Source organism: Gymnoscopelus braueri (assembly GCF_963280865.1).
Source record: "Gymnoscopelus braueri genome assembly, chromosome: 11".
NCBI lineage: Eukaryota > Metazoa > Chordata > Actinopteri > Myctophiformes > Myctophidae > Gymnoscopelus > Gymnoscopelus braueri.
In genome coordinates this window covers 12,598,409-12,625,272 of record NC_137613.1, presented here as the reverse complement: position 1 = coordinate 12,625,272, position 26,864 = coordinate 12,598,409, and the positions used below count along the sequence as shown (strand labels likewise).

Here is a 26,864-nt window from a genome sequence, read left to right as displayed (position 1 = left end):
TGGACAGTGGCTCTCTGAATGTTTGTGGAGATGACTGATTTATCCTTAGTTACACCTATAGCTCTGATTCCAATTAGTTTGACTCAGGCAGGTATGGCTGCTTAAATCGTTTCCCATCCTACAATTAGATGTAAATTAACATTGTGGCACTTCTGTATTTATTTATTTAGTAGAGTTAACTTGAACTCTCAGCCCAGGACCCATGGGAGGAGAGTGACATAATTATTCACACAAATCAGTAATTCAGCTTATATTTACATAATAGTAATGTATATAATACTATAATATAATAATATTTACAATAGGTATACAAAGTCTGTTTAGATCTGATGTGTTCAGATTCTTGCATGCCTTTTCTTCTTCATGTACATGTATTCAAGACTGAAGTTGATTTAATGTTAAATGTATTTATTATCCAGTCAGTATAACTTGATGAAGAGTTGTTATTAAAACACAGTTGAACTCTCTTTATGTAGAGGTAGCTAAAGCTGAAGCTGAAGCTAAAGCTTATCTCAGCAAGGAGACAGCAGAGCAGAAGAATAGAAGACTGAATTCAGCTCATGTGTTTGGTAAGTAGGATAACAATAGACTTAACGAAAACTATATATTAAACTTTATTATAATGTACATTTATCAATGAAGCAGTCACAGTTATGAACACACACACACACACACACACACACACACACACACACACACACACACACACACACACACACACACACACACACACACACACACACAGACACAGACACACACACACACATTTGTATTACTATACTTGTGAGGACAATAGAGGTTTTAGGACAGTGATTTTACGAATGCCATTTTCTTTGTTGCCATTTTTAACCGTAAAGCCGAAAATATCAGATCTACAGACACGTCATGAGCTTGTAGATTTGATATTTTCAGTGCACAACACCAATGTGCGATTAAGTTTAAAACCTAACCCCTACATTTAACCTCTTAATGTCTAATCCTAACCTTAAACCCAACCTATAATCTTTTCCTAATTGTATGCCTTTTCTCAAAAAATCTTTTCTAACCATAAAACAACCATCTCTCTTGTGAGGACCTGGAAAATGATCCTCACAATGTAAATTTCTCACATTGTACTATACTTGTCTGGATGTTTATCCCTCACAAGTAATACACACACACACATACACACACACACACACACACACACACACACACACACACGTACACACGCACACACAGAGTTACAATGTGTGTGTTTCATCTAAGCGTATATGTTTTGTAGATCTGCAGGTCCTACGGACAGAACTGGAGAAAAGTAATAGACTACTGACAGAAAAGGGCCAAGAATTGGTTGAAAGTAATGAAGTACTGACAAAAAAAGGCCAAGAATTGGTTGACAGTAATAAAGTACTGACAAAAAAAGGCCAAGAATTGGTTGACAGTAATAAAGTACTGACAAAAAAAGGTCAAAAATTGGATGAAAGTAATAAAGTACTGACAGAAAAAGGCCAAAAATTGGATGAAAGTAATAAAGTACTGGCAAAAAAAGGCCATGAATTGGATGAAAGTAATAAAGTACTTTCAAAAAAAGGACAAGAATTGGATGAAAGCAATAAAGTACTGACAAAAAAAGGCCATGAATTGGATGAAAGTAATAAACTACTGACAGAAAATGGCCAAGAATTGGTTGAAAGTAATAAAGTACTGACAGAAAAAGGCCAAGAATTGGATGAAAGTAATAAACTACTGACAGAAAAAGACCAACAACTGAATCAGAAAGATGAAGAGCTGAAGAAGATGAAAAAGGAATGGGATGATGTCATCACTGAAAACAAACCACTTGGTGAGAAATTATCTGGATTATTAAAAAAAGACTTCATCTCTCTTGATTATTTTTGTCATTAAATAATGAATACTATTTGATATAATAAGTATGTCTTCAACATTGCAGCGCAGCAGATCTGTGATCTGAAGACTGAATTAGAGAAACTGAGGACTGAATCAGACCAAAAGACAGGTCAGTAAAATGAAATATATGTCCTTAATTGGATTATAAAAATGATAAAAGTGAATAGTCAAACAGTGCAAGTCTTTCAATTTGATGTCAGAACCACACCATAGCATCTCATCATGACATCACAGATTAGAGCATATATATGTGCAGATTGTGTGGCTACAGTACATGGCTAAAGCTCTTTCACTCTACTCTGTTTGTAATCCACCTGGACTGTTTGATTGATGTCTGTGTTGTGTTGCAGTGGGTGGAGAGACCACAGATGAAGACTCCTCTCTATCAGTGAGGAAGAGGAGACGCAGTAAGGCTGAACCTCCAGATAGTGAGTCTATGCTGCTTTTACAAATAGTCTAGCAAGGAACATTATACAGAACGTGTTAATCTCAAAACATTTAAGTGCAATTAGTGCACAAGGTTTAAACATAGTGAATAAAGAAAAACATATAACCTTGATATATGGAGTTTAGAGACAGTGGAATTTGTCTACAGTATTTTTCTCTTGCTATTTGTTGTTTTGTCATTGCTAATTCTCAAATGTGCTTTGTGTTCCCTGTTGCTGCCAAGTCCCCCACTGTTGGTCTGGTGGTGTAGACTACCATGTGTTTCCTCTGACACACACCAACCGCTTCTTTACAAATTACTTTCTTCAAATTATCTTCAACCTGTCATTACAGCTCAGCAGATATGTGATCTGAAGACTGAATTAGAGACCCTGAGGAATGTATCAGCTCAAAAGCCTGGTCAGTAGGTTGAAACAGATTTTCTTTATCTGTGTTTTAGACATTAGCATGTTGATAAATAGTTGTCCTGCCTTGGTGACAAGCAGTGGCGTAACGCAGAATCGCGGGGCCTCCCCGCGGGAGTTTCACGTGAGGCCCACATACATGCACGCGCGCGCAGCTAACACAAGTGTTACTAACACTTACTAATGTGGGTGTAGTACCTTGGGATCTTTAAGTCTTCCCAGTGATGGATTGGTAGAATGAAGCACTATCAAACTTGAAGTTAGTTATATCAATATAAGTGGTTTATTACAGCATAAGTACAGCACAGCTTAACCCTGTAAGACCCGGATATATTTCTACTTGCAAAAAAAAAAAAAAAAACTTTCAGATGGTCTTGTAGGAGTACTTAGGAGAGGAAAATATAATGTTTTTTTATTTTTTATGTTTTGGTAAGTTTTTATGCAAATGTTTCCATATGGAAACGTTGGGTCCATCAGGTAGCAAAATTTCCTATAGGCCATTTTTAAGGATAACATGGCAAATGTGTAATTACTTCACTAAAACAACTTAAGGATTCATTTATATGGTTTATTATTTGGCCTCAGATCAATTATGAATAATATTTGGCCTCAGAACAGTATACATTATGAATAATAACACCAATAAGCCATATTTTTTAATCAATTTTATTAAAAGAACAAGAAAAAAAAAATGTGTACAATATATGTAGTAAAGAAACCTAATAACCTAAACCATTGTCAGTGGTCACACAATACTGTCTGGCCAACTCACTGATTTGCATTGATAAAAGGATGCAAACTGATCTCCACCCAATATGACCCTGCACATTCCTGACAATTCACACCTGCTCTGCAAAATGACACAGGCACCCCCAATCACTTTCTTTTCAGTTGTGATAGTCCCAGAAACAGTTTTTCTCTCCTGCAATGCACAGGCGGACATCACACTTGTTGCAGCTCATACTGGTGTAACTTGAACAACCAGTACTCCTGCAGCGCCCTTTCTGTGTCTTCATTGGGAAGTGTCCAACTTGGTCTTTGCAAACATCTGATGGCTGATGCGGTCGTGCCACCTTGAATGAATAATGAATAATAATGAACAACCCCCACAACCCCCAACAAGTACCAAAGTGGTCCCACTGTCCTTGAAGTATTGAAAGCAAATTAAACATACATGAACAAAGGAACCAGCTTGTATGGTTCTGACTGTTAAAACAATGGTTACAAATATCATTGGAAATTAGAAATTAAAGTAAAAATGCACATATAGCCTACTCTCTCTCACTGTTTCTCTCTCTCATATATATATATATATATATATATATATATATATATATATATATATATATATATATATATATATATATATATATATATATATATATATATATATATATATATATATAGTAATGTAAAGTGGGAGAAATACACATATAACTGTTTAAATCTATTGTGAAAACTATATATAAGGCTGAACAGTAGCAGGTGGACATTAGGCCTGCCCTTGTATTTTTTTGCAACCAAGAGGGCCCAACGATTCCAAAAAGACACAAGTATGAATCATGCTTTAATTTATAATTTGGGACATATATTTCACAATAATAACATATGTACATGTTCTAGACATTGTAATGTTCACCAAAACAAATATTACAGGCATATTACTTACGTTTTTGTGAGGAATATCTTCCAGAGAAAAAAGAGATGCTGTTCCAACAGAGATTTTTCAAGTTGTGATGATTCCCCGCTCTGTGGGGGGTATTTATATGCAAATATCCTGGCCAATGGCATTGTAAGACTAAACAATAGGACCCAATGAGCATTTAGAGGTGAAAAAATAACAGAAAAAAAAAAGATTTAAACATCTTTCTTTATGAAATATAATTGTTTCCAAAAGGGATCACTGGGTCTTAGAGGGTTAAGCAGTTACAGCAAACGATGTTGACTCTCAGGGCTCCCCAATCTCTCTGTCCCTTTTCCGTCTATCTTACTAATATATCTGGGCACCATCGTCATCACTGGGCATCACCCGTAATCCTCTCATCATACAAATATTTGTTATCTCTCCACTGTGTCCCACATGGGACCACAGTGTCGAACACCACCTGTTGTTTGCCTGCTTATATTTGTCAAGTCATTCCCCCTCCCTTGTGTTCTTCTAGTTCTTTCTAGCGGTTTCTCCGTTGTTTCTTATAGGCCTGAGGTTACTAGGCCACGAGCGCTCCTTGGTTGCCCCCTAATCAAGCGCCACCCAGCTGTGCTCAGCTGTAGACCTTGTTCGTCATACGCTGTCAGTAGGGATGCTCGCTGTCAGTAGAGAGATTCCTCTGCCTGATTTACCTCCCATTCTGGGCATATAGTATTCTTTTGGTTTACACCCACTTCTGGGCAGAGGAGTGGGCAGCTTATCTCGATTTACTGACAAATCAACTGGAACTGGAAATGGACTGGAACTGAAATGGAAGTCCACTTCTTCCAGTACCTTCTCTATTAATACAATTTAGTTTAGCAGGCCAGGGTCATAGGTCACGACCTTCTGCCCCCACATAATCCTTCCTCTAGACAATAATTTGTCTATCTCTGCCAGGTCGGGATTGCCAGGTCGGGTTGTCTATGAGATAAGTATGGCTAAGTATGGCTTTCACTTCATAAAGTGCATAATGTGCAGTCAAACATTCTTATAATGCACTCAAACACTCTATAATGCACTCAACATAATGCACTCAACATTCATGTTTTATAGGCTATAATGTGAGACTAGTCAATTACTCTTAACTTTTAACTCGTTTTGGTATGATGCACTTTTGGTCGTTTTGGTATGATGCACTTGTAAATACTCTTAAGTAAAAGTAATACACGATTGTCCTCTCACTGTACTTTTGTAAATGAACCACTCTACTTGTTTACTCTACTCTACTTTACTATTTACTCTACTCTTATTACTCTAATAAAGTAATAAAGTACTCTACTTTAATAATAACTGTTACTCTACTTTAATAATAACTGTAATAATAAATGACTTGTATAACTGCTGCTGTAATAATAAATGACTTGTATAACTGTAATAATAAATGACTTGTAATAAACTAGTCATAACAAATGGAATGTAATATAATAAACTGAAATAATAAATGACATTTGGAATGTAATAACAAAATGGAATGTAATAAATGACATTTGGAATGTAATATACCAAATGGAATGTAATATACTGCAATTCTGCGTATTCTTTTCTTATAACAAAGCTTCCCGCGTCCTTCATCTAATATTTGTCTTCCGTACTCCGTCCCATAGTGCAAAAGCGATAGTTCAGAAAACCTTCGATGTGACAGTTCTTCCTGGTACCGATCGTACCCCTCAATCATCCCTTCCTCTGTCACGGACACGTGACACTTAACTGTCCAGTATCCAAGTCCACTTGTGCTGTGCCTAGAAATACACAGCCAAGTATAGTTGTCCATTTCTACTGCGGCGGTACGGAAGTTGTTTTCCAGCCAGAACGCCGAGGAAATACATGTGCGGAGTTCGGAAGATGTTTCCCCAGCCGGAACTCCGTCATTATGGACATAAAAGAGAGGAAATGCATGTCTTAGTAATATATATATATCACTCTTTTTTCTTTTTCTCTTTTCTTTTTCTATAACATACACATATACACATTATGATCACCTTTTGGGATTATATATTGATTCTTCCTCTAATATCTCCCTAAACTGTCTTCAGAGTCCTTACTGGCTCAGACTGCGTACAGTCTCGCCCAGCCTGTCTCCACAAAAAACAAACTAAAATAACAAACAAAACAACAAACGTAATCCCCGAAGACCCCAGCCGACCAAGCCGTCTGAGGTTGGGAATCCCCTATGCTTAGAAAGAATCATTTTATCATTCTTATAATACCAGTACATGTAGCTGTTGTACCAGTTTATATGTGTTATATGTATCTGATGCAGGTTGATTTTGGGTTCTTACCCTTTTTAATTGCTTTCGTTGTGTTCGCTGTCCTCTCTGGCCTCTCTTTTGGTCTCTCCTGTCTCCTGGTCGTTGCGGGTCCCTCTGGTTCTGCTTGTCCTGTCCTTGTGGTCTCTGGCCCTTCTGGTTCTTCTGGTTCTGCTTCCGTCTCTCCCTCTCCCTGGCACCTGGGACGTGGTTGGATGCTCTGGAACACTGGTCATTGATGATTGCTTATCTGGAGCCTCATCGATTGTTCTTCCCTCGGTAGTGTCATTGCGTCTGTTGCTTTCTCCTTGACTGCTCCCTGGGCTGTTGGTTGGTCCCTCTGGTGGCACCTCTTCTTTGGACGTAGTATACTCTTCTTCTTTGGACGTGGTAGGCTCCTCTTCCTTGTACATGGTAGGCTCTTCTTCTGTGGTAGGCTCTTCTTCGGTGGTAGGTTCTTCTTCTTTGTACATGGTAGGCTCTTCTTCTGTGGTAGGCTCTTCTTCTTTGGACTTGGTAGGCTCTTCTTCTGGATCCTCCTCATCCGTGGAAGTGTCTGATGCTCTTGGATACCATATCTTTCTTCCCTGGTAATTCACATAGTTTATTTCTGCCATCTCAATGTGCTTCTGGTTGGTTCCTGGATCCTGGCTCTTTTGTTTTGCTTCTAGGCAGTAATTGAACAGTGCATCTTCTTTGTCAGTCTGCCTTTTCCTTTTTTCACCTTGTTTCTTGGCTGAGCTATTTGCTGGTTCGCTTGCTGGTTCAGTGCTTGCAGGGTAGTTTTGCAATTCCTTGCGTAAGCGCTGTATCTTTAAGATCCTCTGCTCCAGTTTTTCTTCCTCCATCTTCTCCTCCTCCCGTTTTTCTTCCTCCATGTTTTCCTCCATGTTTTCCTCCTCCCTGGGTGAGTATGGTCCCTGTTCTGTCTGGGGTGGTGTGGTTTCAGGTGTCGTTGGGTCCCCCTGGTGACAATCTTCTTGACAAACCCAAGCTTCCCCTGGGTTTTGTCGCTCACCTTCCTCTGGCGGTTCCTCTGGGTTTTGTCGCTCACCTTCCTCTGGCGGTTCCTCTGGGTTTTGTCGCTCACCTTCCTCTGGCGGTTCGTCTGGGTTTGGTTGTTGCGGTGGTAATGTGACTTCAGGTGTTGTGAGGTTCCCTTCTTCTGGAGCTTGCTCCTCTGAGGCTTCCTTTAGGCCCTCTCTTCTATCCCATGATGGTTTTCCCGGGTTGAATTGTTCCAACACCCATTGACAAGTGCGTCGTTTGTTGCCTTGGTCTCTGTGTCGTGTGGCCAGCATATGCAGGTTTATCTTTGTTGTTTCTATGTCTGTTCCAATTACGTGCAGCAGTCGTTTGAGTTTCCTCGAGTCTCCTGTGAGGGTACTTAGCCCTCCTCCGAGGCAACTTGAAGATAGCATGTCTTCTTCATATTGATCGCTCTTCTGGACCATCACCTGTATTGGTATCACACATTCCAGCCATCGATAATTGTATGTTCCTCCGAACGCTCTGGGGTCCAGAGTTTCTCTTCCTCCTCCTGGTCCTTCCTTCCAACTCATGATCACATGTTGTTGGAACAGGTGGAATGCCATCGTGGCGGTGAATGTGTCTTCTGGACATGGATACATTGTGACCCGTGCATATCCCGTCAGGATGCTGAAATGTTCCTGGATTTCTTCTCCTGATCCTTCCCTTCCACGCTGCTCCACCACTACTCTTCCCTCTTCTCTCATTCTTAGCTTGGCACTCTTCCCTTTGCCTTTTCTTCTGCTCAGCACCTCTTCTTCTGGTACATAAAACCAGACTCCTCCCCAGCCATGGGGATCTTGTACATATTGCAGGAAGTTCACTTCAGTTATTATCTCTGGGCATTGTAAGCAGTTTGCATCTTCTATCGCTGTTAAATTTATTACCTTGGGTCCTTCTTTTTGGTCAGAGAGGAGTCCAGGCCCCGGCCCCATAAACCTTCCCTTGGTGACATATTCGGTAATGTCAAAACCTCCCATGGTCAGCCCGTCCAAGCCTGTGTACCACTCTTTTTGCCTCCTCTCTCTTTCTTCCTCTTTTGTTGGATGATCTTTTTGGTGGTCCCGTTGTTCCATCTCCGCTATGTTTTTCACACTTCTGTTTGGTGGCAGAATCTCTTCATTCAGATTTTGTGGGAATTCCTGACGGTCTCCCAATACCATCACCCCCGCTCTTCTTTCTTCTCCTTCCTCTTCATCCTGCCATGTTACGTCACTCCCTTGTAGCGTTGCATCATTTTCTGGTACTGAGTCTTCGTTATCATCGGCCGCCCTCATGACTTTGTTTTGTGGTGATTTTTGCCCTTTGTCTTGACTCTTGTTGGTCTTCCTTGTCTTGGGGTTGGTTTACCTATAACGAAAAATGTTCATAAGTAATTTCTTGTAAACCAACGAAAAATGTTCATAATTACTTTCTTGTATTGTCTCTTCCTATCCTCCTCTCTTCTATACGCAGGTTTCTTGTCCTCCTCCTTTTTGGTCCCTTCTGTTACTTCAAACTTCCTTGCTTCTTATTCGTTTTTCGCCATCTGGATTCGCATCTGGGTCAGTTTTCTTGTTTTTGCTTCAAGCTCCATCAATCTTGCTTCAGTCTCCTGCAATTCTTTTTGCAACATTGGGTATTCTTCTGTCAGTATATCCTCAGCCGTTCTCTGGCCCACTGACCTTTCTTTAATTTCGTGGGGGATTCTGTTGCCTTTCTGTGGCTGGCGCTCCCTCCAGGGATTAGTTCGGCAATCGGCCCTCCGGTGGCCACTTTGTCCACATCCCCAGCATTCAAACTGCCTTTTCTGTGGCTCGGTCTCCCTCCAGGGATTAGTTCGGCAATCGGCCCTCCGGTGGCCACATTGTCCACATCCAAAGCATTCAAACTGCCTTTTCTGTGGCTCGGTCTCCCTCCAGGGATTAGTTCGGCAATCGGCCCTCCGGTGGCCACATTGTCCACATCCCCAGCATTCAAACAGCCTTTTCTGTGGCTCGGTCTCCCTCCAGTAGCCGCAGCTCGCGCATGTCACTCCTCTTCCAACCCCTTGTTTTGGTCCAGATCCTCCTCTTGTGAGCCCTCTTCCTCTTCCTCTTGTTTCTGTTTCAGGGCTCAGAGTTGTCTGTTCTTTAGCTGTAGCGGGAGTTATAGTTGTTTGTTCTTTAGCTGTAGTAGGATTTACAGTTGTCTGTTCTTTAGTGGGAGCTAGTCTGTTGTTCATGTTGTAGTGCTGTTCCATCTTTCATACTTGTCTTTCATCCTCCTTTTGTGAGCCCTCTTCCTCTTCCTCTTGTTTCTATTGCAGGCCCAAAGTTGTCTGTTCTTTAGCTGTAGTGGGAGTTATAGTTGTCTGTTCTTTAGCTGTAGTGGGATTTATAGTTGTCTGTTCTTTAGCTGTAGTGGGATTTATTCTTTAGCTGTAGTGGGAATTGTTCTTTAGCTGTAGTGGGAATTATAGTTGTCTGTTTCTTTAGCTGTACTTTCTCTTGAACTTCTGTGGACTTCAGTGATCACAATGTCATTATTCTTGTTCCCTCATTCACAATGTCATTATTCTTGTTCCCTCCTTATCCTCATGATTTACTCTCTCAAAATATTGCTGATAAAAATAAAATGAGACAAAATTAAAATAAAATAAAATTCAAAAAGAGAAAAAAATCGTGAATACGTAAAGCCGACCTTTAATTAGTTGCATGATTAGTTCATTAAACCATCCAAATTTCGATGGCAGTGACTGTATGTGAACACTCGTTCTCAATTAACAAAACCATGGTTACGGAAGTAACCTTTAATTCATTAATTCTCTCTAAAACCATCCAAATTTCGATGGTAGTGACTGTATGTGAACACTCGTTCTTAATTCATAAACCATGGTTACGGAAGTAACCTTTAATTCATTAATTCTCTCTAAAACCATCCAAATTTCGATGGTAGTGACTGTATGTGAACACTCGTTCTTAATTCATAAACCATGGTTACGGAAGTAACCTTTAATTCATTAATTCTCTCTAAAACCATCCAAATTTCGATGGCAGTGACTGTATGTGAACACTCGTTCTTAATTCATAAACCATGGTTACGGAAGTAACCTTTAATTCATTAATTCTCTCTAAAACCATCCAAATTTCGATGGTAGTGACTGTATGTGAACACTCGTTCTTAATTCATAAACCATGGTTACGGAAGTAACCTTTAATTCATTAATTCTCTCTAAAACCATCCAAATTTCGATGGTAGTGACTGTATGTGAACACTCGTTCTTAATTCATAAACCATGGTTACGGAAGTAACCTTTAATTCATTAATTCTCTCTAAAACCATCCAAATTTCGATGGCAGTGACTGTATGTGAACACTCGTTCTTAATTCATAAACCATGGTTACGGAAGTAACCTTTAATTAATTAATTCTCTCTAAAACCATCCAAATTTCGATGGTAGTGACTGTATGTGAACCCTCGTTCTTAATTCATAAACCATGGTTACGGAAGTAACCTTTAATTCATTAATTCTCTCTAAAACCATCCAAATTTCGATGGTAGTGACTGTATGTGAACACTCGTTCTTAATTCATAAACCATGGTTACGGAAGTAACCTTTAATTCATTAATTCTCTCTAAAACCATCCAAATTTCGAACGCTCTGTGTCTGTGTGTCTCTCTCTCTTTGTGTGTCTTAACTCTTTGACTGCCAGAGTCGTTGACTGCCAGAGTATTTTCATTTGACTGCCAGAGTCGTTGACTGCCAGAGTATTTTCATAAGGTACTCCCTCAGTGGTTTTTTCTCTAGAGCCTCCAGTCCGCCTCTAGAGAGCAGCACATGATAGCTTAATGAGCTGTCATGTCAGCTCGCACCCCACACACACAGTCAAACAGTGAATACATTACAACTGATGTGACTGATTGGTGAGTGATCGGCAGATTGTCCAATCGGCCAAAATTACGATGTGATACACGACAGTGATGACTGATCGTCACCCAGACCATAGATTATAGCAGATAACATGTCCGTTCGTTTGTTATACCGTGTGAAAAACGTTTTTTTTTTTTTTTTTTTTTCCTGGACGAAAATGACCAGGGATAAAAATCAAAAACCGGAAACGGAACCCAGGTCATGAAATCGGATGCAGGTGTGGTTGAAGCAAGTGGAACTCGAAAATAAGATTGAAATAACTTAACATTATAGCGCAATCAGAGATTAAACAATGAACGCGCGTCCAACGCGTCTAAAGCGTCGACGCGTTTTCGAGTCAATGACGTTTATAGAGTCTTTCTCTCTCTTGTGTGTCTCTCTCTCTCTCTCTCTCTGTGTGTCTCTCTCTCTCTTACTGTACCTACAGTAATTATGGACCTCTCTCTTACTGTACCTACAGTACACTATGGACCTCTCTCTCTCTCTTACTGTACCTACAGTACATTATGGACCTCTCTCTTACTGTACCTACAGTAATTATGGACCTCTCTCTTACTGTACCTACAGTACACTATGGACCTCTCTCTTACTGTACCTACAGTAATTATGGACCTCTCTCTTACTGTACCTACAGTAACTATGGACCTCTCTCTTACTGTACCTACAGTAACTATGGACCTCTCTCTCTCTCTCTTACTGTACCTACAGTAATTATGGACCTCTCTCTCTCTCTCTCTTATTATCTCTTTGTATATCTCTTTGTATATCTCAGAGTATCTCTGTATATCTCTGTATATCTCTGTATATCTCTGTATCTCTGTATCTCTGTATCTCTCTGTATCTCTCTGTATCTCTCTCTGTATATCTCAGAGTATCTCTGTATATCTCTGTATATCTCTGTATATCTCTGTATCTCTGTATCTCTGTATCTCTCTGTATCTCTCTGTATCTCTTTGTCTCTCTCAGAGTATCTCTGTATATCTCTGTATATCTCTGTATATCTCTGTATCTCTGTATCTCTTTGTATCTCTCAGAGTATCTCTGTATATCTCTGTATATCTCTGTATCTCTGTATCTCTGTATCTCTCTGTATCTCTTTGTCTCTCTCAGAGTATCTCTGTATATCTCTGTATATCTCTGTATATCTCTGTATCTCTGTATCTCTTTGTATCTCTCAGAGTATCTCTGTATATCTCTGTATATCTCTGTATATCTCTGTATCTCTCTGTATCTCTCTGTATCTCTGTATCTCTCTGTATCTCTCTGTCTCTCTCAGAGTATCTCTGTATATCTCTGTATATCTCTGTATCTCTGTATCTCTTTGTATCTCTCAGAGTATCTCTGTATATCTCTGTATCTCTGTATCTCTGTATCTCTCTGTATCTCTTTGTATATCTCTTTGTATATCTCAGAGTATCTCTCTGTATCTCTCTGTATCTCTGTGTATCTCTCTGTATCTCTCTGTATCTCTCTGTATATCTCTGTATATCTCTGTATCTGTCTGTATATCTCTGTATCTCTCTGTATCTCTGTATATCTCTCTGTATATCTCTCTGTATCTCTCTGTATCTCTGTATATCTCTGTATATCTCTTTGTATCTCTCTGTATCTCTCTGTATATCTCTGTATCTCTGTATCTCTTTGTATCTCTCAGAGTATCTCTGTATATCTCTGTATCTCTGTATCTCTGTATCTCTCAGAGTATCTCTGTATATCTCTGTATATCTCTGTATCTCTGTATCTCTGTATCTCTCTGTATCTCTCTGTCTCTCTCAGAGTATCTCTGTATATCTCTGTATATCTCTGTATCTCTGTATCTCTTTGTATCTCTCAGAGTATCTCTGTATATCTCTGTATATCTCTGTATATCTCTGTATCTCTGTATCTCTGTATCTCTCAGAGTATCTCTCTGTCTCTCTCAGAGTATCTCTGTATATCTCTGTATATCTCTGTATATCTCTGTATATCTCTGTATCTCTGTATCTCTCTGTATCTCTCTGTCTCTCTCAGAGTATCTCTGTATATCTCTGTATATCTCTGTATATCTCTGTATCTCTGTATCTCTTTGTATCTCTCAGAGTATCTCTGTATATCTCTGTATATCTCTGTATCTCTGTATCTCTCAGAGTATCTCTGTATCTCTCTGTATCTCTGTACATGGGATCATCATTCATAACACAACGTTACTACACTTTCACACACAACGTTAAAACACACCGTCACCTGTTTTGTCTTCCCTTAGTCTCTCTTCTATCGCCCCTAGTCAGCCTCTCTGCTGACTGCCTCTCCTTCTGTAGGGGTTATAACATTTACAACACAACATTAATACACTTTCAAACCACAACGTCAACCACACCGTCACCCGTCTCTCTTTATATCACAAAGGTTCCTTAGCAGCGTTGTGATATATTCTTTTGAGGTAGCTGTATTGATAAATGTTCTTGTATAAATTGTTTATGGAACCAATGTGGTTGCTTGTGTGTGTGTGTGTGTGTGTGTGTGTGTGTGTGTGTGTGTGTGTGTGTGTGTGTCTGTGCAAATACAGCAGCATTTGTGATGTTTGAGGTAGACCTGAGGTAGATTTCAAAAAAGAAATATTCTTCTAGATTTTCAGAAACCCTTAAATCTAATACTTTACAAAGTTTTAAAATGTTCACGCAATCCACACATTATTTTAACGTCAAAAAATGTTGGACGAAATGTATTGTTTTAGCAGAATACAGATACGCTGTTCTATTACAGGGGCCTATATAGACACAGAGAGAGCGCTACGAGAGGCAGAGGTTAGCACGGGTGGGGGCGCCTCCTTAACATTGGATCCCCCTTCTATTCACAGTGAAGCTGGCTCTCCCATTTTTCCTCTCTCTCTCTCTAAGCTCCAACCTAACTCGTAAATCAAGTTAGGTTGTCATCCAGGCTTCACAGAGAGAGAGCCACGATAGGCAGAGAGGCCAGCACGGGTGGGGGCGCCTCCTTAGCGTTGGATCCCCCTTCTATTCACAGTGAAGCTGGCTCTCCCATTTTTCCTCTCTCTCTCTCTAAGCTCCAAACTAACTCGTAAATCAAAAAGTTAGGTTGTCATCCAGGCTTGGGGACGCATAATTTGTTTATTTTAAATTACCGCGTTCAAATGTTCCAAACTGCATTCTTTTTTCATTTAATTAGTCCACTTTAAAACATGCTTTTTCATTTAATTATCCTCTCTTTGTGCTAGGTTATTTTAGGCTTTAGGCTTTTTATTAGTACATTTATTGCATTTATTTAACCTTTTTCCGATCGATTTTCTGTATTCTCTTTCAAATCCACACTGCACGCCATCCAAATAACTCTGTTTCTATGCATTCTAAATACTTCATTCACTCACTGTAAAATTGTCCCATTTAAGCCATCATGCGCTCTTTCAAATCCACACTGCACGCCCTCCAAATAACTCTATTTCTATGCATTCTAAATACTTCATTCACTCACTGTAAAATTGTCCTATTTAAGCCATCATGCACTCTTTCAAATCCACACTGCACGCCCTCCAAATAACTCTATTTCTATGCATTCTAAATACTTCATTCACTCACTGTAAAATTGTCCTATTTAAGCCATCATGCACTCTTTCAAATCCACACTGCACGCCCTCCAAATAACTCTATTTCTATGCATTCTAAATACTTCATTCACTCACTGTAAAATTGTCCTATTTAAGCCATCATGCACTCTTTCAAATCCACACTGCACGCCCTCCAAATAACTCTATTTCTATGCATTCTAAATACTTCATTCACTCACTGTAAAATTGTCCTATTTAAGCCATCATGCACTCTTTCAAATCCACACTGCACGCCCTCCAAATAACTCTATTTCTATGCATTCTAAATACTTCATTCACTCACTGTAAAATTGTCCTATTTAAGCCATCATGCACTCTTTCAAATCCACACTGCACGCCCTCCAAATAACTCTATTTCTATGCATTCTAAATACTTCATTCACTCACTGTAAAATTGTCCTATTTAAGCCATCATGCACTCTTTCAAATCCACGGTCATCACACTCACCAATATTGCACCTAGTTATCTCAACCTGTGATTAAACCAGCCATGTACTCCACACACTTCCATTGCTCTCTTATTTCCACTGTCTAAATTCTCCAGGTTTGTCATGACTTTATGCGCTCTAAATAATTTGATTATACAGTATATATTATTATTATTATTATTATTTTATTCTCTGTGTAGCTACATTTTTTTTTTTATGTACATGACATAAATGACATCTCCTTATATAAATACCTTGACTCTCAGCCCGTCGGCTGATTTATATAATTGCTTTCTACTCTTTAAATGTTCCTAAATTATCACATGTGAGCTCACCATTCATTTCTTTTTCTGTGTAACGTTACTGGTTCTCTTGGCCTTTTTACCTCTTTAATTATCTGAATACAGCTTAATCTCTTACGCAGCCTGCTGGCTGTATTATTTTCAGACTTTTCTTTTTTCTCTCTCTTTTAAATATCTGTTTTGCAACTGTTCATGCGTCTGTCATTTTTTTATCTCTTCAGACTTTTTCTCTCTCTTAGTCTGTTCTCTTTTAAATCTCTATATTGTAGCTTTTCATGCGTCTGTAATTTTTTTTTTTTTTTTTTTTTTTTATCTCTTCAGACTTTTTCCTCTCTCTGTTTTGTTTGTATAAATCTGCGCAATATCTCTGCACACAGTTTACTGCAAACTCTTATAATTATCTCTTGAACCGGTTCTTCTCTCGACCTTGTTTTCCAAATTGTGGTCAAATAAAATTTTGCTTTGCAATGCTTTTCACGCTGAGAATTTTAGACATGCTTGTTTTGCTTGGTTAGTATTATTAAGCTTAATCGTGCATTCATTCACCTTCCAATCCGCTAATAACTACATTTATTTGTATTTTTTTTTTTTTTTTTTTTTTTGGTACTATTCCCAGCACAAATTCTTTTATTTATAGTTTCGCTGTTTTTTCCTCCTCCCCGCCCAGCGCCCCACAGCCCCGGGCCGGGACCCCTCCGTCTCCCCCCAGCGAGAGAACTCCACAAAAAGGCACTGAATCAATGGCTCGAGTTTTATTACCTTTTCTCTGGTGGCCACCTTGAGTTCTGTCGACAGGCGAAGCGCGAGATTGGCCCGGTCCTCCGGCCGCTGCAGCTGCGCCGCGCGAGGCGTCGGTCAAAATTCACGAAACGCTTTATTAAACTCCCGTTTTCGTGACGCCAATCTTTGTGGGTGTAGTACCTTGGGATCTTTAAGTCTTCCCAGTGATGGATTGGTAGAATGAAGCACTATCAAACTTGAAGTTAGTTATATCAATATAAGTGGTTTATTACAGCATAAGTACAGCACAGCTTAAGCAGTTACAGCAAACGATGTTGACTCTCAGGGCTCCCCAATCTCTCTGTCCCTTTTCCGTCTATCTTACTAATATATCTGGGCACCATCGTCATCACTGGGCATCACCCGTAATCCTCTCATCATACAAATATTTGTTATCTCTCCACTGTGTCCCACATGGGACCACAGTGTCGAACACCACCTGTTGTTTGCCTGCTTATATTTGTCAAGTCATTCCCCCTCCCTTGTGTTCTTCTAGTTCTTTCTAGCGGTTTCTCCGTTGTTTCTTATAGGCCTGAGGTTACTAGGCCACGAGCGCTCCTTGGTTGCCCCCTAATCAAGCGCCACCCAGCTGTGCTCAGCTGTAGACCTTGTTCGTCATACGCTGTCAGTAGGGATGCTCGCTGTCAGTAGAGAGATTCCTCTGCCTGATTTACCTCCCATTCTGGGCATATAGTATTCTTTTGGTTTACACCCACTTCTGGGCAGAGGAGTGGGCAGCTTATCTCGATTTACTGACAAATCAACTGGAACTGGAAATGGACTGGAACTGAAATGGAAGTCCACTTCTTCCAGTACCTTCTCTATTAATACAATTTAGTTTAGCAGGCCAGGGTCATAGGTCACGACCTTCTGCCCCCACACTAACACAAGTGTAGTAAGTAAGCACACAAGTGTAGAGGATATTTGGAATTGGCATAAATAAACTGGTAGAAAACCAATTCCTCTAGGATGTTAATAATCAACATGAATTAAAAACTGTACAAAAGTATGGTAAAGTTCATCCAACTAATAGTACTGTATGTACTGTATGTGAAGCGCACGCGCGCGAAAAAATTCGGGTCTAATTCGGGTCTAATTCGGTCTAATTCGGGTCTAATTCGGGTCTATTTGACCAATATAAATCAACTTTTGTCTTTTTTTTTGCTGTAAAAATATTTTTATCAGCGCAGGCGGGGCCCCGCCTGCTGGTGGCCCCCCCGCACCGCAGCACTTGCTGCCCCTCCGTTACGCCACTGGTGACAAGCTACTAGTCACGAGGAGATGGAACATAGATGTTAACTCTTTGACTGCCAGAGTATTTTCATAAAGTACTCCCCCATTGCCAGCAATTTTCGTGTTTTTTTTATTTTTATATTTTGGAAATTTTCATGAAAATAATTGATCAGAATGTTTTTTAAAGACGCCGCACAAATCCGCCACCAGAGAGCAGCACATGATAGCTTGATCAGCTCCTGGTGTCTCTCTCACCCTTCTTGAGCCATTAGACAGGGAAAACCATGAAAACGGATGTGACGTCCGCCCAGATTGTTTTGATCGTCAGAATTACGTTGTGATACACGACGGCGATGACCGATCGTCACCCAGACCATAGATTATAGAAGAGAAACTGTCCGTTTGTCCGTCATACCGTGTGAAAAACCGTTTGTTTACCTATTTTGGACGAAATGACCGGGGGAAAATAATCAAAAACCGGAAACGGAACCCAGGACATGAAACCGGATGCAGATATGGGTGAAGTAAGTGGAACTCGAGAATAACATTGAATTTTAAGCAGCATAGCGCGATCAGAGATTAAACAATGAACGCAAATCCAACGCGTCAAACGCGTCAATGGCGTGGGTGGATTAAGTAGTTATTGACGCGTTTTCGAGTCAATGGCGTTTATAGAGTTAATCTAGGAATGTGTCTGGGTGGTGCAGGAGTAAAGGTCCTCACCACCACCATGGGTTTTCAGTTTGTGCTGGATGCTCCAACAAACACAATGTTTGTAGGTGGTAAGCCGGGTGGGGAGAGTGATCACAGGTTGGTTGGGGTGCCTGTTCAGGGGGAGACATGCTTTTGACTGCACACTCCTACATGACTTACAGTAGGTGTCTGCGGTGACAAGGACAACACAAGTGTAGTAAGTAAGTACACAAGTGTAGAGGATATTTGGAATTGGCATAAATAAACTGGTAGAAAACCAATTCCTCTAGGATGTTAATAATCAACATGAATTAAAAACTGTACAAAAGTATAGTAAAGTTCATCCAACTAATAGTACTGTATGTATTGCCTTTCTTAAGGGCCATTCACACTAAGCACTATATCTATAACTATAAAAAATAGAGTTTTTAAAATTGTTCTATGTCAAGTGGATGGCATGCAGAGTTCACACTGACTATAAAAAAAATACAATGGTGAGCAGACAGGGCCGAAAATGGAAAATTCCCCCTGGAAAACAATGTGGTAGGCATTTTTGAGTAAAAGTACTAAGTGAGTTGTTTCTATATGATTTTAAGGCGCTGAATCCATTTCTGCCGGATGCCGTGCTGTAAAAGTCTCGGTTTAGGCATAAATATCGCGAAATTTGCATAATGAGCAACTTAATTGCATGCCAAAAACTGGGAAAAGGCTATAATTTAGCTTTTAATTAACTTATAAAGGTAATCTAAGAGTTTAAGTCCATGTTTATGATGTCCAGAAATCCATCTATTACCATGGTGCAATCATGCTACCTTTCCTTATTAGCATAAATTATGCAAGAATTTGGTAAAAGCCAGGACATTACAATTTGTTTTTCTCTTTTAGTCCTAAAAGTTTAGCTCTCGAATCTAAGTCTATGTTTTAATGTCTAGAAAGCCATCTATTGTCATTAATACATATTTTCTTCATTTGCATGAATTATGAGATAGTCCAAAACTAGGAAATATACCAAAAATTGACAAATCTCCATAAAAGGTGATAGGGATCTGAAGTATTTGATGTGTTGTTTCTGTACAGTTTTTGGGTGCTGAATGCATTTCTGTTTTAAAACAAGCTGTAAAGGTTAAGTCATAAATGATGATGGTGATGATGATTATGATGATGATGATGAATTAGGTGATGATAGGTGATGAATTAGAAAATGTAATAAAAAACACACTCTGAAATGTTTTTGATCCATTTATTGAATCCATCAAAAGCAAAAACAAAAAATGTACATGGTACAGATCTATTGAAACTAAACTTTTGATTCATAGGTTATTAAAGCATTTAAATAATAATAATATAATAATTAAAACAAAATTGAAAGGGACACATAGACTGTCAATACACAGCGAAAAACAAGCAACAATATTTCCAAACAAGTTGCAAAAAACAAAACATTCCACAAATTAGTTATTCATACAGGTATCACTTGAGTGTCTGCACTTGCAAGATGCAGTACATGGGTTAGGTTTGCAGCCGCATCGGGCTGTCTTGCATCCAGTGGTGCAGCCACAGGTAGTTAGCTCCTCACAAGCGTGTGGAACTGGAGGCAGCGACATAAGTTGAGGAACAAGCAAATTGTCCTCCATCTTCCATCCCATCGTTTCGGGGGGTGGCAGAACTGGGTGCTGCAAGTGGGCCTGCCGCCAGACCAAAGTCTGGAAGTGTGAACGCTGAATATGAAAGTAGAGAGAATCTTTGGTTGGTGGTAGTCTCTCTATTGTCATGCCCTTAATGAACATGCTTGACCGAACTTCATTGATATTGTCTGCATTCTTTGCACCATACAATCTGCAGAAAAGAACTTCTGCATCCTGAATGGTTTAGTCAGTAAGTTCTGGACCTTGGCCAAGCCCCTTAAGCAGATGGTTATGCTCTACAAACACATTCCAGCATGTCTTCTTTGTATGTCCTGCAATGTATGAGGTTGAGTCACTCCCAGTCAGAGCGTGGAAACCTGGAAGCAGGTTGAGGACCTGTTCTTCCATCTGCAGCTTTTCCACTATTTCATGAACTGGGAAGTACTTTCTTTCCTTTGCTGTCCCGGCTTTCATCCAGATTTTTTCGCACGGCATCATGTGGAAATAGGCGATCAGCAGTATCAAGACGCCTGTGTCTCTTGCAGAGACGACAATGGTCGCAGCACTGCTTTTGATGCAGTGAAGAATAATCCTTGTGTCTGCTTCTTCATGTTTAGCTTCAAAGCTATCAGTGTCAAGGGTTGGGTCAGAAGCTTCAACCCTCTCTTCATCACTGAAGCCACCTGCAGCAACTATGGTCTTGTTGGCTGGTGCTCTCAGAATCAGCTGTTGTGAGATAAAGCGAGCAAGGTCTGCTTTGTTGTCCTGGTGAGCAATGAAGTTCTCCCACTTTGCAGGAAGTGGTAAATCTCTGCTCGTAACTGGTCTCCTGATTGCCACGGAGCCTCTTCCACGGCGTTTCCGTGTTCCACTTTTGATTGAGTGCTTGTGGTAGCGATCGAAGAGGACATCAATTCGCTGGAACTGTGCCCCACTTTGGAGAACGGATTCAACAAAGATGTCTGCAAAAGTCTTTGCTGCTTGTGGCTTTCCAATGGCAATGACCAGAGCTTGACCATCAATGACAAGCATTGGCTCATCCTGTAGGTCTCTGTCTTTAAGGTTCTTGGGACATGGAATGTCAGCAGTCAAGATCTTAGCAAGTATTGCCTTTGAACCTGAACGAAGCTGCCCATCCACCCCTGCCAAGGACAGAGGTACAACAAACAGTTCATGTGTCATAATGTTGTCGAGATTGACTGGGCGTCCTGCTTCATATGCAGCAATGAGGAGCTGCAGGATGTTTCTGTCTGCCTTGACAGTTTTTGCCTTCCCAGTTTTTGGGTCTGACTGTCGCACTTCATACAGTGAAGCTAAAGTCAAATACTTGTTCCGTGTCAGTTTGTCCCTGAACGTAACTCTTCTTTCCTCAGATGGCATCAGCCTCTCCTCCACAAAGGCATCCAACTGATCTTGCCCTTTCTGTGGAGCTGCCAACAGATCGTCTTCAATTTCTTGGGTAGCCAAGTCTTTGTTTGCAATGTTTTGCAGTGTCTACACAGGGCGCTCAAGGGACCATTCAAGCCCCAATGCTGACCTTTTGAACAATAGGCCACAGCTATTTGCCGTGCCCTCTTTTAGCCAGTGGATGTGTAAAGTGCATCCGTTCTTTCTTAGGCGATGACCATCCCTGCTACAAAGTTTTGTGGCGTTATGTGAAGCCATTTGGGAGTTGGGTGTCTTTTTGCGATTGACCACGCCCATTGCCCCACCCCCTTATGGCCGAGGGGCATGGGAAGTTAATTTGGTTCATCATCAGCCCATGCTACACCCTTCCACCAAGTTTCATAAAAGTTGGCGCAGTAGTTTTTCCATAATCCTGCTTACAAACAGACGCTCAGACAAACAAGTGGTGGTGAAACCATATCTTCTTTGGCGGAGGAATAAAAAAAACTGGGACCCTTATTTCACTGGCATCCGGTGGATTCTTATTGGGGACACATTGAACTTTGAAAAAATGCTGGATGCCAACTTTTACTCAAAAATGCCTACATGGTTACAGAATTTTCCATTTTCGGCCCGTCTCAGTGTGAATGGCACTTAAGTCTCTATAGTCAATGCATCCACTGTTTATGATGTTGTAGAGGATGAACAGAACACAGACTCCACTCTTCCACTGAGGGAGACAGACAGAACTATGGACACACCTCCACACAGTGAATCCGTGTAAACATTTTGTCATCCTGATGTTACTACCTCTAATTATATTGATGAAAATATGCACAAAAAAACTACACTATTTGCTCATGTTTATAATATTGACTAGAAATATTAATTCCATTTGGTGTAAACTAAGACTATTGTGTGTATGAACACACAAACATCATTAGGTGTGAATGTTCACTCAAAGTGTGAGTCTGTAGTTAGATCTTTGAAACGATGGACCTTCCCAACATTGAATATCCAACAGATGTTCAGGAGTTGTGTAGTAGTTCTAATTTCACCAATTTATTTTGGCCTTCATCACAGCTCTGATTAAGGCCACTAGGTCTAAACATTATTATTATTATTAGGGGGCCAAGCACGGTGTGTAGGTTTTATTCTTCCGCCGCTCCAGGACAAACCGTGCAGTCGTTTTTTTTACGAAACTCAGCAGTGTGGTGGTAGTAGTGGGTCATGAAAAACTACAGAGAAATGAAACTCACAACCATTGGCCAAAGGGTGGCACTATGGTACGAACATTTCCTGCTGAGATTTTTGAGCAATCTGCACAAAACTTTCTATAGATTTGGAACCAATATCTACAAAACAGTTTGTAAGTGAAACAATTAAGCCTCCAGGGGCCAATGAATATTACATTTTTGTGACAATTATTCTTCTGCCCCTAACTACATGAATGCATTGTCATATTTTTATGAAACTTTGCAGTATGGTAGAGGATCATGCCAAATAGCGCTGAAACAAAGCTTACTCCAATTGGCGAAAGGGGGGCGCTATTATAGCAATCGTTAAAAAATGTAAACTTTGAACAAGCATAAATCATGCCTTGTTTGGCCTACAGCCATGAAACTTGATTACACATGTAATTTAGCTCACATGTGCATCTGCTCACTTTTACCATTATGCTCCGCCCTTAGATTTTACATTTTGAGTAGTTCGAAAAACACTTAAACCTGTTTTTCTCCTGGGAATTTTGAGCAATTTGCGTGAAACATTCTAAACACAATCTATGGGCCATTATCAAAAATCCCAGCTGAAGAGAAGTTTGTACGTGAAAAAATGAAGCCTCCATGAGCCAATGAATATTGTAGAGGGCATGGCTTCATAAAAAAAAAAGCTGTCCATGGGCTCCTTTCTCTCAAGCCCAACTGTGGTTTCAATGGCTCAGTTGATAGTGACTACCTAGCAGTCAGAATGTTCCTGGTTCAAACCCTGTCTCATCCAGTCCAAATGTAATTTGCTGCACAGAAATCATGACTTTATTAATGAATGCGTCTGCCCTTTTAACACATTCACTGCCATTGACGTAGATCTACATCAGTTCAAATCCAACCGTTGACTGCCATTGACGTAGATCTATGTCAAATATTTGTAATAATATAATGTAATAATTTATTTATTTTTTTATTCCGCTAGAGGGCGCTCTTTCGCAACCTATGAATGATCCCTTGACTGCTAGAGAAGGAATGGACGGATGTGACGTGATCTCTAAAAATTAATTTCCGTCCACTCCCATGTTATGAAATGTAGAAAAACACATCTAGCTCGGATTTCTTATTTTTTTGGTGAAAACGAACTGTATTCAACGGCCGATTACTACAGAATGGACGATTGAGGTAAAAATGTATTTGTTCCGGTGGATAGACGAGACCTACTCAGTCTATTAGGTTTCTATATGGCTTATTGCGCATATTGCAAATAGCTTTTTCTATATTGCATAATGCATTTTTTTGCCCCCGAATTGCTGCTTGCAGCAATATTTATTATTATTATTGTTGTTGTTGAATAGTTATACCACTAATAATTAATTAATCCCCCATCTTGTCTTCAAGGTGCTTCCACAGCTCAACAAACTCAGGAGGAAGACAAAGCAGCAGAGGAGAAGCTGAAGTGTGTGAGAACAGAGTTTGTTCAAAGAGTCTCAGAGGCCACCTTGAATTCTCTGCTGGACAAACTTCTGCAGAAGAATGTGATCAACCATGGAGAAATGGAGGCAGTCACAGGAGAAAGACTCCGGTCAGACAAAGCACGGCTACTTATCGACATGGTGAAGACAAAGGGAGACAAGCCATGTTTACAAATGATTGACATGATTCATCAGCTGGACCCTTACCTCAGTGAACAGCTGAAGTTAACCACAGGTGATAACATAATCTCTCTCTCTCTCTCTCTCTCTCTCTCTCTCTCTCTCTCTCTCTCTCTCTCTCTCTCTCTCTTAGACTCTTCATGTGTAGAAGAGTAGCTCAGACCCCATCAAGATCAAAAGCCAATAAAGAGGAAAAGGGTGCAATTTGTTTTTAGTAGCCTACTTTTGAGGATGTGAAACTTGCTTAATTGATATGGTCTAAATGAAATTTAAAAGCACAGAATAATGTTTATGTGATTAATGAGGCACCAGGAAGCTTCAAGGATTTCAGATTTTCTAGGATATATCTATATACTTTGTAAGAATACTTGGTTTAACTGAAGTGACCCAGCTCAGTACTGTATACATCTGTGGTGCAGTTTTTAGCTTTATCCAATGTATTGTGTTTCAGAGCTGAGACTGATGCTACTGGGGAGGACAGGAGCTGGGTGTGCAGCAGGAAACACCATCCTGGGCAGGGAGGAGTTTGGTGCTGAGACCAGCTCCTCTAAACTGAGTAGGAGGAGAGTGGGGAAGGTGTGTGGGAGACAGCTGGTGCTGGTGGATGCTACAGTCTTCTCTGTAGAGGAGAAGTGGACGGATGTGAGATCCTGCCTCAATCTGTCTGCTCCAGGTCCCCATGCCTTCCTCCTAGTCCTACCAGCAGAGCTTTCTGCAGGAGAGGTGAGTGGCATGATGGAGAAGATGCAGGAGGTGTTTGGAGAGAGCTGCTGGGAACACAGCATCGTCATCTTCATCCATGAGGGCATCATGAAAGACCAGAGTGTTAAGGAATTTCTCAAAGCAGGCAGTAAGGAACATCAGAAGCTTGTAGAGAAATGTGGGAATAGATGTCACCTCCTCAACATTACAGACAGCAGCCACACTGGTCAGGTTTCACAGCTGCTGGAGAAGATAGAGAGCATGGTGGCACGAAACACGGAGAGCTTCTACAGCACTAAGACCTACCAGGAGGCAGAGGCCCTGGCCAGAGAGATTCAGAGGGACTTGGAGGAGAGGAGACACATGAAGGAGCAGGAGATGAGAGAGAGGTTTGAGAAGGAGCTGAAGGACTCTCTGAGGAAGATGGAGGGATCCATCCAAGAGCTTGTGGGAGACATCAGGAAGATCGACCATCGAATAAGTGAACTAGAGAGACAAATGAGGGAGGAAAGGGATGAAGAGAGGAAAAGACAGCTGGAAGAGGAGCTGAGGAGGGAGTCTGAGAGAAGAGAGGAGATGCAGAGAAAGCTGGATAGGTTTAGAGCAGAGAGAAAGAATGAGAGGAGAGAGAGGGAAGAGAGACACATGCAGGCCATAGAGGAGCTGAGAGAGACCTACGAAGCAATTCTGATGAAGGTTCTTCTGCCTGAGATCCAGTGGAAAATCATGATCTTAATCACAAAGATGCAGAGAGAGTTTAACAGACAGCTGGGGGAGAAGAACAGAGATATGACAACACTGAGACAAAGGTTAAAGGAGAGCCACAGCCTTAATTCAGTGCTGGAGGAGGTGTATCAAGACTCACTGGACAAACGTTTGAAGTTACTGGGGAAACTGCCATCAGGAAGTGAAAGGGAGTACTTGTGAGGGGGAATAAAGGAGAGTAGAATGAAGGTTCAGAATATTTAAGTTTTTAGATGCTGTACAGAACAGTCAGCCTATGTCAGTTTGGAAGAGCAAAAAATGTTTTTTAATGTGAAACTGTATTGTCTTTTAACTAAAACATTATGGTCCACCTACTGTCATGGTAACAGACATTGAGAGCCATTGTTAGCTTACCAATATGTTTGGAAATTAACTGGTGGTATGAGTAGATACGATATCTACTTGTTACTTGAGTTTATATAACTTATGTACCTGTACCTGTAATATTTGATCACATCTTTTAATATAGTGGTGTTAATCCCGGTAGTTAATTTTATAGAGGGTAGCTCTCTCTCTCATATGCAAAGCTCACCTGCTTTATCTTTCGTTGCTAAATGTCTAATTAAGGAAGAACGTCTATTCATTCAGTTTAAACAAACAGTCTGTAAATATTGCTTGTAAATAGTCTTTTCAGTTTCTTCTAATTCATGTTATGGTGATGATGAATAAACTTTATCTTTCATATTAAACCCTCTTTCCTAACTAGTGTTACTTTATGTTCAGTCATATATTCATTGCTTTTTTTTAATAGACTGTACATATATTACCCAGAAGGCCTGTTGATACTGTACATAATATTCATTTTCATATTCACTGTTTATAGTCTGTATATATTCATTGGTATATTAATTGGTGATAGATGTACAGTATATTCATTCATATATTTATTGG

The 26,864-nt window shown here is 40.2% G+C and overlaps 1 protein-coding gene across 1 annotated transcript; it reads left to right on the top strand.

The window, feature by feature from the left end:
• The first annotated feature begins 482 nt into the window (after positions 1 to 482).
• On the top strand, positions 483 to 26,592 carry LOC308095407 (uncharacterized protein). Its single transcript, XM_080442466.1, has 7 exons — positions 483 to 569; positions 1,265 to 1,825; positions 1,934 to 1,999; positions 2,241 to 2,318; positions 2,671 to 2,736; positions 24,253 to 24,561; positions 24,958 to 26,592. Exons 2-7 carry the CDS (start codon positions 1,780 to 1,782, stop codon positions 26,133 to 26,135), a joined length of 1,743 nt encoding a protein of 580 aa, XP_080298592.1. The 5' UTR covers positions 483 to 569; positions 1,265 to 1,779; the 3' UTR covers positions 26,136 to 26,592.
• The last annotated feature ends 272 nt before the right edge of the window (positions 26,593 to 26,864 follow it).